The sequence below is a fragment of the Solea solea genome, chromosome 6 (genome assembly GCF_958295425.1).
Source record: "Solea solea chromosome 6, fSolSol10.1, whole genome shotgun sequence".
Taxonomy (NCBI): domain Eukaryota; kingdom Metazoa; phylum Chordata; class Actinopteri; order Pleuronectiformes; family Soleidae; genus Solea; species Solea solea.
Window position 1 is genome coordinate 26469975 of NC_081139.1, and position 16608 is coordinate 26486582.

At 41.1% G+C, this 16608-nt stretch overlaps 1 protein-coding gene across 2 annotated transcripts in view; it reads left to right on the forward strand.

The window, feature by feature from the left end:
- The window catches only part of fgd5a (FYVE, RhoGEF and PH domain containing 5a), a 96150-nt gene that overhangs the window by 6534 nt on the left and 73008 nt on the right, over positions 1–16608 (forward strand). For both annotated transcript variants that reach the window (XM_058632244.1, XM_058632246.1), the window contains exons 3-5: positions 7887–8004; positions 9885–9943; positions 11658–11688. In XM_058632244.1, coding sequence (XP_058488227.1) covers positions 7887–8004; positions 9885–9943; positions 11658–11688 — 208 coding nt within the window. The remainder of the gene's footprint in view (positions 1–7886; positions 8005–9884; positions 9944–11657; positions 11689–16608) is intronic.

A 16608-nucleotide genomic window follows, 5' to 3' on the forward strand; every position in this document is an offset into this window, starting at 1 on the left:
AAAGCAGGCTTTCTCAATCCTGGTCCTGGGGACCCACTGCTCTGCATGTTTTAGATGTTTCTTCGCACCTGCCTCAAATAAATGGCTCGTTATCGGGCTTCTGCAGAGCTGCTGGAGCAGGGAAACATCTAAAACATGCAGGGCAGTGGGTCCCCAGGACCAGGATTGAGAAACCCTGATCAGAAATATTAGGCCTGGACTCCTGAACTCGCGGGAGCAATCTTTGCCCCCGAACAACTGACAGATTTTCTTACAGTGTGTCTCAAATGAGCAGTGGGATCAGCCTCTTGTAGCTCATGTGTGCAGTGAGCGATGAGCAGCCTGCTGCGCGAGGCAACGCCGGCTTTGGGAAGATGGACAATGCATGTGGGGGAGCTTACTGGTGTTTTTTTCATTTGGAAGATTTAGAGGTCACATCTGGTGCCACTGCGTCCTTTGCAAGTCTGAAGTGATAGAAGCGATAACGGCACATGGGTGACTCACCAGGCCCAGGTTATTCACATTAGAGAAAGTAATTATGGACTGCAATTATAAGTGAAAACGTGTGGGGGAGTTATTTAAACACGAGTAAGTGGAGAAGGGGAAAAAAAGAGTGTGGGATGGGGATGGGATGTGCTATAGAAGGAGGAGAGTGAAAACAAAGAGTATATAGGGATAAAGTGAGGTAGAAGAGGGGGAGGGGGGAAATTGTGGTGTAATTGCTCTCCTGTACTTGACACTTACGGTTAAGTTTAGGAAGGCTTTTATTAAAGTAGCTTTCCCCCGAGCTCTTCTCTTTCATTGGACCCTGGAGGGGCCGCAGGATTTACCGCAGTGTGTGATAGAGTGAGGAATCATCGCGGTCAGGTTGTGCCAAATTACCCAGTTTCAGCCACTACGGGCCAAAGTCCTTTCCCCAGTGTTAATAAAATAGTTGTGTTTGATGACCTGTGAGTAGCCAAAGAGATGGGACAATACCTTAAAGGCTTTCACAGAATCTGGGACTGAAACGGTTCTAAACTCAGTTTGCTTTTGTTTCTTGCGGGGCCAAGAAATAGGTTGTTAGGGTGTTTATCATTCACCTGCAACTAACTAATCCTTATTTAACACTTCAGTTCTGCAGATTAAAGTCCCACATAACTACATAGGAATCAACTCTTTGCAGATATTATCATTTACATGACTTTTGCATATAAAGCTCTTAGGCGAACATTCAGATTGTGGGTTTTCTTCGTAACAGTCGCTATGTTTTAATGGATTCACAGGTGTAGCACCAGCAGGGAATTAATCTATTGAAATAAGTGTGTCTGCCTCTGCTACGCTAGATATATGATAGATAGCAATATGCTACAACTATTTTCCAGTTGCTAGTTAGCTAGTTGCTACCATGTCAAGCTAGCACCATTCTGTGTCTGTCTAGCGTCCATTAACTTAAAAATGTTTGATTCTTAAAGGTAATAAAGCATAAATTTGGTCTCTTGCTCAGTCCAAGTCTGCATTTCGCCATGTTTTTCTCGTCGTTGTCTTCTTCTTTGTAGGAGCTTCTGTTATTTTGGGGTCAAAGCCTGCGCAAGCATGTGCAGCTAGGCTAGTTTGACTCATACGACTTAAAACCACCTTATCTGGGTGTGTTAGTCACACTTTGGTAAATTTGATTTAATACAATATACGTCTGACTAACCATGTGAACAGTATGAGTGTCAAATACAATCGGATTGTTTCCATTGCTCATGTAGTCCATTTTAATATGTGATTAAAGTCACCTGGAGTCTGATTCTTTTGTGTGAACAGCACATGTTGCACGGAAGCTGATAAATATCAGCTTCCGTGCAACATGTGCTGTTCACACAGTCGTGAAGAAAGGAAAATGTAACTGAATAAGAGCCAAAACAATCAGATTTGGGCCACTTGAGTCTGCAGTCTTCTTCCTTCTCTCCTCCAGGCTAGTTTGCACAGCAGACACTCTCCAGTGTTTATATGCGGTGTTCTCTGAAATTTATACGTTTAATCACACCATTTAAAATCTCTGTGTCCCAGAAAGTACTCGTTTTTTTCTATCGATGCGGCTCTAAGTGTCTCACACTGTGATGCAGAGACGTGATGTGTCCTGTCACCTCGTTTTCACCACATTTCCCCCCCCGGAGACGCATCTGTTACCAGGGCTACTCTTTGAGAGTGTCTCCATGGGCCTGGTTTATGTTTATTTGAGTGTCAGTGCATTATTATACGCGTATGTGTGCCCACAACAAGTCAGTGTTGGGTGTTTTTGTTCCACTCTTTGTTGTGTTTACATCCTCAGCTCTAAACTCTCTTTAAAGCTTGCCACGGTCCTCAGACTGCCAAGCCGACAACGATGGCAGTGATTTATTGACAAATCCAAACAGTTACCGCGGTTGTGGACCCAAAAAGAAACAGTGGATTTTTGTGGTGAGGAAAATGACTGAATGGCAGCGGAGTAGTGGACACACACAACAGGACCTGTCTACAGGAGCAGACGTGCATTTTAAAGCGAAGTTTCAAAGTCGCTGTGCTACAGGCTTGGCTTGTTTCCACGTGTGTGATTAATGCATAGCACCATTCAGACTACACTTGGGCACGAGCATTCAGCCAAAGCAAAGAGACATGTTCATTAGCAAGCTACCGCAGTGTACGGTGGGAAAAGAGATCACACTAATGATTCCACCCACAACATGCACAACCTGAGGTGCCTGCTTATTTGTAGGCGTGAACATGCGCGTGTGTATGCATATTAGGCTACGGCTCTGTGCTGCTTTATCAAAAATTAGGGTTCCTGCAAAAAGCATGCCGTCTCAGCAGAACTGTCCTTGCACACAAAGAAAGCCGAGTCGCAACGGATGAGTGTTGTTGTGAACTCGCTCAACCCGGACACCATTAGGAGCTCTTTTTGTCAACTTTTAGGTTTCACAGGTAGACTCACCACAGGGATGTGCACGTCTTTTATCCCCCACTGAGTCAGGCGCACTATGTTCTTTAAGAAACTGCTAATGTGGGCAAAACTGAACACCTCATCCTACAAAACCTATGTAATATGGAGTTTTAACAGGTTTTTGACCAGTGGGAAACGTGTTTAATCGGCAGTCACTCCCAGGTAATATGATTTAATGGATGTGGCTTTGGCTCTGATTGGCATTGGATGCAGTTGTAAGTGCTAATTTCTACTTTGCTGCTTCATTTTTCAATTTAGCTAAAACCCATGGCTAAACATTACTTTTACTGTTAATTGCACTTTTATTCTTGCTCAATTTTTGGACATTAGGGCTGCTATTTTGACTGAAATTGCAATTGGGATATGATTTGCGATGTCAGAAGGAATGGTCATTTTCACATAGTTCTCATTTTCATTTGAACAACGTATTTTTTAATGATTACTGTGTGATATTTGTGCAGATCTGTGAGAAACAAAGATGTTCTCTTGAGTATAATGTGTACAGGTCAAGACACTATTTAATCTAAAACATTTTGACTGCGATTCTGCTTAAATTTCAATGAATGAGTCATCCCTCGTGGACATGTTGCTACGCTGTTTGTGTGCAAAATACCACGTAGAGAATAATTGTTGGTCATGTTAACATTGGCTAGTCAACTTGGCGGTGACCGCTATGTTTTAATGGAACCCACAGTCGTAGCTCAACTATGTTGTTGATTACGGTGGATTACTGTTTTTGTCCTACCATAGACGCACCAGCAGGGGGATTAATATGTCTGCCTCTGCTACGATAGGTGGCAATATGCTACCGCTATTTTCCGGTTGAGTGTATTGCTAAGCTTTGCTAAATTTGCTGTAGTAACTTGGAGGTGACCCTGTTAGCACCTTAAAATTATTTACCCACCTTTGAGTTTGAATGAGAGACCGAAGTAAATACAAAGTAAAAATAACTGAGCTCCATTGTGTTTCTCTCGCCTACTTGTGAATTATGTTAATCTCCTTCTTCCTGTGGGTTCACCCAGGTTTAAGAAAAACTTGGGTATACCGGATAATTTTAGTGTGAATTTTAGTGTTCTTTAACTACAGGGTCCAGCCACGGCCTCTGAAACATGTTCCTCCACCCACTGTTATGTTAGCATTAGTAGTGATGAGGGAGCCATCTTAAGTACATTGTTGTACTGGGTGGTGGCCGTGCGGCTGAGGTGGTGGACAGGGCGTGTCCGTGGGCTGCCAGGCCTGGTGCCAGGCGCCCTGAGGTCATTGCCAGGTCACCCCCGGGGGAGGAAGTGTCCAACCTAGGAGCTTCCCACCAGCCTGTTTACAGGAAATGCAGGACGAGGGTGGGGCTTCGGAGGGGAGGCAGGGAGGTGGAGACCCGGGCGGGGGGAGAGGACAGATAGGATGAAGGTGGGGTGGAGGTTCCCAGACCTCTGCTTTGAACAACAAAAAGAGGTGTAGTCCCTTCAGGAATGCCAGGTCTGCTGTTTTCATCGCTATAGCCAGGGAGGAATCTCACTTCATGTATCCCAACCTGTACACTTTATCCACTGGAATGAAATGGAACAGTCCAGCAGAGGATGTTGTATTATGCCAATATTTCAAATTACCATGTTGTTCAAGTGGGATTCAATTCAGATCGGAAGTGTCACAACTAAACAATTTCAAATTGAAATCACAGTTTGAAACACCAGCAATTAGCAAATTACAAAGAATGCAATTTAATTGTTGTATTTTTTGATAGTTCTGTGTAAATAAAAAAAAAGGTAGTACATCCCCAGTATATCCCCAAGTGTGTTTTTAGGGTATCCACAAATCCACAAATGTAAGAAAAAGCGCACTTGATATTGAAAAGAATCACAATAAAATATCAGTTAACTGGATACTTAATGTTGACTCTTTGTCAAAATTAAAGACTTGTCAAACTAATCTGAGGTTAAATATTTAATAGCATTTTATACAGTATAGTATATTAAATCAAATTTAGCAAAGCGTGACTAACACACCCAGATAAGGTGGTTTTAAGTCGAATTACTATGGCACGCATACTCAAAGTATGAGTCAAACTAGCCTAGCTGCACATGCTACACAGTCTTTGATCCGGAAATAACAGAAGCACCTACACAGACGAAGAAGACAACGGTGAGGAAAAACATGGCGTAATGCAGACTTGTGCAATTTTGGACTGAGCAAGAGACCAAACGTATGCTCTATCACCTTTAAGAATCAAATATTTTTAAGTTAGAAAGACACAGAATGGCGCTGGTTAGCAACTAGCTAACTAGCAACTAGAAAACAGCGGTAGCATATTGCCATCTAGCACAGCAGAGGCAGACACACTTCTTTCAATAAATGAACTCCCTGCTGATGCTCGTACAGTAGGACAAAGGTTAATCCACAGTAATCAATGGTGTAGGCTCCATTAAAACGTAGCGACCGCTGTGAAGAAAACAAAAACAATAGATTTGGGCCACAATCTGAATGTAGCCTAAGAGCTTTATATCCAGGACCTAATTAGTCAATTAGATAGATCTGTAGTTCAGTGTCAGAATCTTCTTTTGAACAGATCAATTATTTAAACCACTTATTTATTCACTGGCACAAGCTCAGACTCATTCATGCCTCTGGACACTGGGAAATGCAACTTGCTTTTACTTTTCAGTTAAACAACAAGTCAGTTTATCATTTAAATGATTTCCAAATAAATACATTTATTGTACACGCATTACAAGTGTACTTAAGTACAGTAACAATGTATTTGTACTTTTGTTACATTACAACACTGAATGGCCCTGAATGGTGGCCTGTCACGCGACGTGAGGTTCATTTTATTTGTTTTCATTATCACACCACAGACAGGACAGCAGCTGTGTCTGTGAGCGTCTTCATCACGCTGCGTCAGAACAGCCACGGGCTCCGTTCAGACTCCATCGCCTCTAACAGCAGCAACCGTCTTCAAACTTCAGCCCATTCCCATCAAAGTCATCTATAGTTAACCACCTAATGAGCCCATTCATCGGCTCCTATTTGCTTTAATAGAGCCATTACACGTGGAACGAGCTCTGTCTGATTGCCGCTAACACACATGTGTATATTTATTTATTTATTTATTTGAAAAGTCGACGTTTAGCTCAATTGAGGTGCACATTAAAGGTCTCGTCTGATTCACAGGAGATTTGTGCTCCGAGCGTGTTTGCAGGGACTGTCGTCGCTTCCTCTGCTGAATTAACTTTGCTGTTTTACATCTGGTTTAGAAGCATTGTTGTAATGGATCTGTGTGAAGGTTATGGAATATGAGATTCCATATTATAGAATCTCATATGGTTTTATTGTTGCTTCTTTTATATTCCAAGCCAGTGGTTATCAAACTCTTTACACTAGGGTTTTTTCAGGCAAAATAACCCCTACTATATATATTATTTTATATTAAACTCAGCCTAGCGCCATTTATAAACATAACTTGTTATTGTGCATTATAAACATAATAACTGATACCAATGCCAATGTCAGGCATACAAGCTGTTATTATATAAATACATGTTCTTATTTTAAACATAAATGTGGAAACAAAAATGAGAGACAACCCGTATGAAGGTCCCTCAGTTGTGCAATAATTCAGAGCGTAAGAAAGAAGCTTTTCTTCACTTTCAGGAGCTCACACCAGGTCGACCTGTCCTCTCTGAGGTCAACCATGAGTAATGGGCTGCAGGTGCTTTCTCCAGCCCACCCAACACTGTCCTGCGTGTGTGCGTGTGTGAGGCGAAGTGTGAATGAAGTCCACTGGGCAACTCTGTTAACCTTTGATCCTCTAATAGTCTTCTCACTGCACACACACACACACACACACGGGAATGTTTACAATAACAGGACAAAGCAGTGTGTGTGTGTGTGTACATTTCTGTCACACCTATCTTTAATGTCCTGTTTACCTTACCTGAGGACTAATGAGGCACCATTTCTGAGGAACTGGGCTGTCAATGCAGAGTCCTAAGAGAAATAGCTGAACAAATCTGTAAAAGCTGTGTTTTGCACTGCAGCGCTGCAACTCACGATTATTTCCATAATCTATTAATCTGTCGATCATTTTCTCAATTCGAGAAATTGTTTGGTCCATAAAATGTCATAAAATGTTGAAATATGTTCCCCAAACCTAGAAATGATGACGTCCACGCACCAAAATTCAGTTTCAATGGTTTATTTGTTTCATGGAGCCAAAAAAACCAGAAAATATTCACATTTGGATGTTTTAATAACCCTAACCCATGTACATAAAGAGTTCGCTTTTAAGCTTCGCTAGAATATAAAACATTATATACAGTGAAAGCTTTGCATTTGTTGTGAAACCTGGCAACAGTGCTGCTTTATATACAGTATATTATATTTTTGCCGCATCTACAGCTATAGCCATTAATTTATCCAGTGCTTTTACAAAAACTTATTATAACCCAGTTATTCCCCTGGCAGTAAATTAGGTCAAACGTACTGAACCGGCCTTAATGGACCAGAGGACATTAATAATTACCACAGGTAACATTTAAAGGGATTACATGACCTACAGTCTGCCCCCCCGCCCTCCCACCCTCAGGTAAAGCAGCAGCACCACAAAAGGATTACGAACACAACTGTGCCATCTGTGAGGAGAACGAATGGTGAAAGGGATTACAGCGTGTCACCGGAGGACACCATGTGGGAATTACAAGTGTTCAGAGACTCACACAGGAAAAGGGAAACATATATTAACAGCGGATTTGGAAAATTGCTTTTCTGTCTTGAGAATATGCTGCTGCAAAATAGACTATACTATACTTTGAATGGCTTTTTTAAACGTGATGTGCAATGTGGACGGTATTCCCTGCTCTTTATGATTAATGCACCACCACTGTAGCCATGTTATAATGTGTCCATGTGCTCTTATACCATGAAATATGCATTCATAATGTCTTTTTCTCGCCCCCCTCTGCAGTGCCTACACCGAGCCCTTCCCCATGAACCCTGTCTCTGCCGGGCTGTCGGCAGATGAGGACCACGGCCGGACCTCTGAGGAAGAAGAGGGGGTGGTGGAGCAGAGTTATGACAGACAGGTGAGAAATGGGATGGAGGGATGAACGATGACATTGAAATCAGGGCAAGAGACAGTTTTCTGAGCGACGAAACTGCTCCAGTAAATCATACGTGAGGGTCCTTTTAACATGAAGGGACACGTCTGTACAAAGATCAAATTCTAAAATGAAGACTTGCATGTACTGAGAGAAGGATTGGTATCATTAGCATTGTGTCAAAAACCAGTACCTTCTGTACTCTTCAGCCCCTTGTATATTAAAATAAGCCAGTTTTTTAACTGGTTTAAATGAATTAGAACCATTAGAACCACACGTGATGCTAACTGTCCACTAAGTAGTTTTTAACCATAACGAGTATTAGCTTCAATCACGTTTTCGCTGCAGTTATGCTCGCAGCAGCAGCAGGGACGTTAGCATTGCTAAAGCGGACGAAAACACGCTGCGCTGCTTCACATTAATGCTGTCTGCTGTATTTGTAAATGTTTTGTGGAGTTGTTGTTTACATTGTTCACCTGCAACTTACCTTTTTACATCACATAAAAGCCACTGAATTTTGGCTATATTTAGCTATGTAGGCTAGAGTAAACGACACAGTGCTAATGAACCGTGCTAGCATTCAGTGACTTCCAACAGTTCTGAAGAAAAAGTCTGAATAAAGAGTTAGAATAAAGGCAACTCACTGCATATTACGGCTGAAACAATTACTCGATTCATCGAAATTAATCATCAACTACTTTGATAATTGGTTTCAGTGTTTAAGTGTTTGTTTTTTCAAAAAACAAAGTAATCAGTAATGCAATGAATGATGTTGGACTTTTCAGCTTCTTAAATGTGAATATTTTCTGGTTTCTTTGCTCCATATAAACAAAGAAATCATTAAAACTAAATAATTTTGGTTTGTGGACAAAAACAAGACATTTGAGAACATCATTATTTCCAGATTTAAGACACTCATCAACATTTTCTAAGATTTTTGATTTGATTTCGGAATTAGTAGCTGCCCTGTTAAATAAATAAATATAAAAAATATATATTTTATATATATATGTGTATATATATATATATATATATATATATATATATATATATATATTATACAATCACAAGCCTGAAACACATTTGCGTCCATGTTTTTTTGTTGGGTGACGTCAAACTTGTGAATTTCTCTGTGAGATGAATAAAGTATCTATCTATCTATCTATCTATCTATCTATCTATCTATCATCTATCATTTCCACACAGTAAAATATAGCCATTTTACAGCAGCATGGAAATGAACACCACCTGTCCTGCTACTACCAAAGTAATGGAAATGAATGAATGGCCCATGCTCTTGTTATAAGCCCTACATTTCCTTGTTTATTTCCTCCCTGAGGGAAAAAAAACAATACATTGAAGAAAACACAGAGGAAGAGGACTAGATAGTTTCAGTTAATGGAACGGTGTTTTGGTTCAGTGTCAAGGAAATGAGCATCGAGTGCCTTACATGTAGAATTTGTGAAATGCTCCACATAGGAACAAATAACAGTGACAAAGCTTCCTGATGAACTCCCTAAATGGCTTCAGTGTTATGTTTGGGCTCAGATGTTTTGAGACCCTGTGATTAGCCTCTAAATCAATGGGCCACATTGTTGTCACCACACTCCCGGGCCTCTCATACATAATGCATCTAAATTTAAAAAAGAAATCCCACATTTGAGAAAAGCTACATGTTTGTGCCGCACTGTAATGAAACAATCAGTCTTCTTTTGACAGCAGAAATTAAATTTTAAAAAAGTGCAACTTGCTAGTCTACAGCTCCCTGTTCATGTCTGAGTGGAGTAAGTGGCACAGGGAGCCTTTAAAAAAAATTCCGCTGTGTTCATTCATCTCCCACCATTCTCTCCCTCCCTGTCTCGCAGATTGACGGCCGATCCCGAGCATTCTACGTCGCCAAAGAGATCGTCGACTCAGAGAGACAGTGAGTACCTGCACCCGAGGATTCCCCTCACGCCGCATTCCTCTAATCCAGTGATTCCAAAAGTGGGAGATTGGGGGGTCCCCAATCGAATTTCCCCAACGTTTTAGTGAAGATTTATGTGTATATGATTTAATAACTTGCCTAAAATGAAGTTTTAATGAAGTCACATGAATTTCACCAATGCACCAGTGCCTGTTTTCAAGCTTTAAGGGTTTACATCCACAGAGATTGAGCAATGTATCAGAGAACTGAATGAATCCTCAGATCCTCGGATGTTTTGCACGAGTATGGGAGCAGACGTAATTCCAGACCTGCAGCATTGCGACATTATCCATTTTCCTAATTCTACTCGAGAGAACGCTTACACCTCGCAATAAGAGAACGTACAAAACACAATATTATGATTAAACAAGTGATTAGTGTTGCACGACGATTAAGTCAGCGTCCGGATTCACAACTTCCCTGTCGACAATTAAGAGCTAAACCTAACTTAAAATGTTGGTTCATGTAAAATAAAGGTTTTAAGTGTGTCTCAAAATACAGTGAGGATTTACAGACACACACTTAAACATTAGTAGAAAGTTATGTTTCCCTTAAGTTTACTTTAGGAACATTGGACTCTGGATGCAAACTTCAGTGTCAGAATTCATGACAGACAGACAGTTGTCTGTAGATTCCCATCACTTTGACTTTTACGATGTTTTACAGCAGTGATCCACGGATTGTAATTTGTTCCACGCGTTATAGGTGCCGGAAATCGAAATGCTTTCATTCCCACTTTAGTGGCACTCATAGGTAGGAGATTGTGACTTCTATGTTTTCTTGTTAAAAAGACAAGAACAATAGAGAGGAACTAGGACTGCATGTGGTCATGATAGGGTAGTGCAGCAGTTCCCTGACCTCCCTTTTGAATCTGCAAAACCTTTCGACAACTTTTGGTATGGTGCAAATCGGCAAAATGGATGCCAAAATTCAAAATGGCCAACTTCCTGTTGAGTTGAGGCCATGGTCACGGTAGATTTTTTTCTTCATCTTGGTCTAAAACGTCTTCCCACCAGGTTTCGGGAAATTGGGTGGAACTCAATTGCACATTGACCCCCTCCAAAATGAATGCAAAGCCATGGATAGAATAATAATCTGAAGGATAACAATAGGTGCCACGCAAAGATTCGTGCCAGGAGCCGTTTCGGCCCCTGCCATTCGTGGCTCGACCCTAATAATCCCCAGAATGTTTTTGTAAATAAATACATATCAACGACATAAAGACGTCCAGTTAACCTTACAATACACATGGGTACACAATGGTGAGTAAGGGCGCCACGGTTGGTATATATGATACCACTTATATGCCAAATGTCTACATTGTAGCTGCCTGCCAAAATGGCGTCACCTTGGTTGCACTAATTTGATGTTTTCCATTTCTGTGGCTCAGTTTTCTTCTCGGCCGCCCACGTCTTCATCCGCTCAGCTCATCCATCGAGCCGCTGACAGCCAATTACACGAGTGTCTGTTGTAACTGATTAAATACACCAACCTTGCCCTTAACCCCCGCCATTCACCAACCACTCTTTTTAATGTGCTTTTCTCATTATGAATCATTTGAATCATTTAATGAGCCTCGTGAGACAAATGCATGTATACACAGGTTTATGGTTTTTTTCTCTTAAGTGTTAAGTGCTAAATCTCGTTTTTCCCCTCTGTTCGTGTTTTGCAGACACGTCAGCATCCTCAAGAACCTTCAGGAGGTAAGGATACCATCGCCGCTACACCATGACACTTCAGCTGCGTCAATGCCTGTGGTTAAAGGGATAGTTCATGATATTTGGAGCGGGTTGCGGTGCACTTTGCAAAGGTTCAATCAATTTGTACCCTTATTACATTGCTGGTAAGCTATAAAGTCACAGAAGTTCAATCGTGGTGCAGTGGCTACCATTGCTGCCTCACAGCAGTGTTCTCCTTGGGTTCAACCTTGGGTTTCCTTCAAAAACATGGTGAATTGGACACTGTAAATTGACCGTAGCTGTGAATGTTGTTGACCCTGCGATGGACTGGCGACCTTTCACCCTCTGTCAGCTGGGATTGGCTCCAGCTTGCCACTACCCTCATGTGGAGAATACATTGGTAGAAATCTGACAAAAAACTGTTTAACTATTCAAAATATGACTTTTTAATATGGCTAAAATGTCATTTTTGTTGCTGACCCAATCCACTGAAGTCCACTGCACAACATCCGTGCCTGCTCTCTAAATCAGTGACTCTCAAAGACTGGGTCGAGACCCACAGATTGGTCGCTAGCGATGTTTTTGGGGTCCCCAACCAAATTTGCAAAATTTTCCCAACCTTTTTGTTAAGATAAACTTGTATATGTTTAAATAGCATCCACAAAATTAAGTCTACCATCTCACGTATATGATATTAGATGTTACAGATATAGCAGTAAATTAGCCATATGCTAATGCTAAATGCTGCACGTGTTTGCCGTATTGTGATATGAATCTTAATAGTTTGCCATCTTTAAAAAGCATGTTTTTCATATAGAAAGTTTGGGAAACACTGCTCTAAATCTCTAGTACAGTAACTGCATGTGGACATGTAACTCATGTACATCCCCACGTCAGATATTTAGACCTGCCCCCTCTTTAAAAACCCCTCCTGATAACATTGTGCTGTGTGTGTGTGTGTGTCTGCTCTCCAGTCTCTGTCTCCTCCTCTGCTGTAAAGACTCAGGTTTATCAGTGTTGTTGCAGTGAATTCTACTTCCCGGGCTTTGCCAGAGTTGACGTGTGTTGTAGTGCGGTCCGTCTTAATGTGACACAGCTTGCGTACCGACGCTTACTTTATATCCTCACTCGGCTGATTACTGAGTTTGCACATTGTACACAATGAACACCTGGCAATGTGCAAACCTGCAAAGGTCATTAAAGGGCTCTTTAAATCCATAGAAATGTATGTCGATAAACAGAAAAGATGATTTGTACCAGTTTAATGCATTTAAAGTACATGTAACCAGGGTTAGTGTCAAACTAATGGTGCCTGATTACTTAAAATCCATTTATTACTTCTGAAGAAGAAAAAAAACCTAAGATTTGTGCAGGTGTCAGATCAACAGGAATCTTATAAAGAGTTGGCTGAAACAGAAACAAGACCTTGAAGCTCTGGTTATACGCTCAAAGATGAACAAAGATGCAGCAGTCTGGATTATTTCATGTACTAAAGCAAGAAAGAAGAATAATTCCATTTCTCATTCTCAAAGCTGTACATTTTATATTTGACGGGTCTATAATAATGGTGTAATAATAACGATCACGGGATAGAGGCAGAATGGGATGCTTCTTGGAAGCATTTTTTCTCACAATATAGTGCAAACACAGAGATTCAGGTCCAGTCAGGGAACGAAAAAAGCTCTGTTCTCCTAATTACAAGTCAGTGACAAATCAAAAAAATACAGTAAAAAGTGCATAGTGCTGATTAAAATATGCATTATTTCTCAAATATAAATGATGAAAACACACTGATGTTAGCGTTTCAGCAAAAATATGGTTGCAAAACATGTTAAAAACATGCCTTTTCTGGTCAATTCAATCCATACGTCAGCAAAATGATACATGGTTCAATTCATGCTCAAACTTTTGAGACAAAACATGAATTATTATAATTATTAGCAGCTTTGAGAGGTCATCAAGACTGAAAAAGTTATATATATATATATACATATATATATATATATATATATACATGGAGGGTTTTAAAGGCGGTAAACCAACTGTGTTCATCTATTCCCCCGGCTTTTCCCGCTCATTGCGTGTCCAAACTCGTCCTCGCAGAGCAACACACACACACACACACACACACACACACACACGTGGAGAACACTTCTGACAATAATTTAATTTTGATGGAAAGGAAGAGAAAGTCTTAGAGGAAGAAAGAGACGGGCGAGGTGCCATCACGGTGATGGTCTCCAGTCGAAAATTTGACAGCTGGAGTCGCAGCATCCAGAGAAGCCCATCACTCAGCGCAAGCCTTATAACCTTGGATAAGGTCACAGGCTGAATTCCTTATGTGACATGACGAGCGCCTGCTGTGAGTAAAGAAAGAAACACCCCGCGTAACGTGTCATTTAACAGCGACTATCATGCAAATATGATACACGAGAATCTAATAACCATAAATCTCCCGTATCATCATGATGCTGAATTACACCAATTACTCCATCGTGAGTCTAAATATAGTCAGGATCGTACGCGACAAGCTGAGAAGGACATTATGGAATTCATCCGTGAGCGTAACATGAATTCATTTAGTACTTTGTTTGGTTTGTGCTCCTCTTCGTTGTTACCGCCTAACTGAATCTTTCTGCCACCTCTCAAAGGTGTCACTGAAGGCTCCTTTTTTTAATCAGGCTGTTGCATAATGCATGAGCACAATGCTGAAGAAAACAGTGTGAAGCTGTGTGTGAAAAAAGAAAAAGACAGAAGTACCAGCGGCTGTTTTGTGTCGACAGAATCCTTGACAAAATATCACGCTTTGTTGTTTTTTAATCTTTTGTCTGTGTCATGGTTTGGAAACTTTCAAGTCTTTTAAGAGCAAAAATGCAACACAGTCTTCAAGACAGTTAGAGATGTAAGTAAACTCAGAGACCTCCACCAAGGCTGAAACACTTTGTTACCTGCGTTTAACAAACTGGAATTTTTTACATTTTGATCTTGTATCCAGAAGATCGAACATAATTGACTACTCTTCACGGTTTGCTATCATTGCTGTGCGCAACTGCCCTAACTTGGTTTTATACGCGACACAAACACACAAATAAACAAACTAGTGACTTGTAAAGCAGTAGTTTTGGGTGTAACTGAATCATTAGAATCAGTTCATGTAAAAGATTTGCTCACAGAATCGTTCAGTACTTCCTGCACGACTGCAACGGGTCGTGATTCGGCTCACGATCGCCGGCTTTCAGCAGCGCTGTCACTAAATGCAGCACACAGCAAACTGTCAAAGGTGAAGCGGACATACAGAAATATTAAAAATGCGGTTCCACACCAATAAGTAATATTCTAACACAATAAAATAACTTTTCAATGGTCACTAGTGGCGTGTTTCACAGGAAGAGACACAGGAAGAGACGTCCGACAGACATCAAGCCGAACAATGCCGAACCGTAGATCAGTTAAAAAAACTTAACAATCCTAAAAAACGCGGGATAATCTCCAACAATTACCAGGGAAATGTCTCAAATCTCAGTATTTAACAGAGGAGTCTGGTGTGTTTAGCGACAGCACTGCTGAGCGCGAGCGAGTCTGTGCTCCGGTCATTTGTTACTGAACAAAAGGTTTTAATTAAGTGATTCTAATGATTCAGTTACACTGAAAACAACTGCTTTACAACTCCCTAGTCACTCGTTTGTGTGCCTTGACTTCATTGTTCAGTGATGACTCCGCCCACGTTGAGTAGGTACTATTTTTATAGTGGAAAACCAACCTTAACGTGCCGTGCCGTGCCGAAGCAAGGCGAGGTGAGCTGGGACCATAGTGGAAAAGGGCCATAAGTTTGTTGATGCCTGCAACTTGGTATTCGTCATGGTATGTAGGGTAGCGATAGAAATAACGTTTGGGATGGACAGACGTAACATGTACTAAAATGGAGAATAGATGGGCCTGGATGGTAACAGGTAGAAGCAGGTAAAGATCTGTACAGATCCAGAAAGTTCTTCTGTATTTCAAAAATCGGAATCAAAATGTGAAAAATCCAGGTGCTCTTTGAGTGCTCTTTAAGTTTGCCAACCATTTTATATTCTTTCAGCGATCTGTTGAGGTGTTAGTTACAGATTGGTGCAAACGCATAATTAGCATGACACAGTAATTCAGCTGGGAAACACACAGTTTGGATGGGGTAGCATTAAGTGAGAGCCACACATGAGCTATTGTTCCATTGTTTGATAAGGAATAACAAGAATTTCCAGACCCTGTCTCCACATAGGAAGGGAGGCCTGGACTCCTCTTCTAAATGACTCTCTCCACAGCAGCTTCTGCGTGTAATATGAAAGTCTGCCGTGTTTCATTTTTCTTGTTCGTGACCCCCGTGACCTCAGAACACGTCCTCTGTGTTGACTTACAACCGAGCGTGATTCTCTGCTCGGACAACTGCTTATAGAGCTGCTTTTTGACCCGATTTACGTGAGGAAACTGAGGACAAGCATCTGAGTGTTTGTGTTCTTTATGTGTGTGTGTGTGTGTGTGTGTAACCTGGGAGACAGAGTCAACCAGAGGGAAGACGTGATGAATGTTAACCCATACATGATGAATGGCGTGAACCGAAGCACCACATTATCTCTCATACATCTGGGACGTCTCTGTTGTTTGTTTTATGTCGGTGCTTTGCTCAGGACAGGAGTAAACAAGCTCCAGACACATCAGGGCTTTATATTTATGACGCTAGTTTCTTTAGCCACAGGAAAAAATATCTGTCAACTCTTTCTTTTCCTTTCATTTATTTTCAGGGATTTGGGGTTTTCATTTGCTGAAGAGATAAACAACAATTTCATTTGTCCCCTCGTCTGTAAAACTTAGCCCTACGTCGCAGGGGAGTGTTATGAGCTATTTCTCCAAAATAACTGGACTTGTAACTGAAGAACCCAATGTTACACTAAATATTGATTAGCCTGA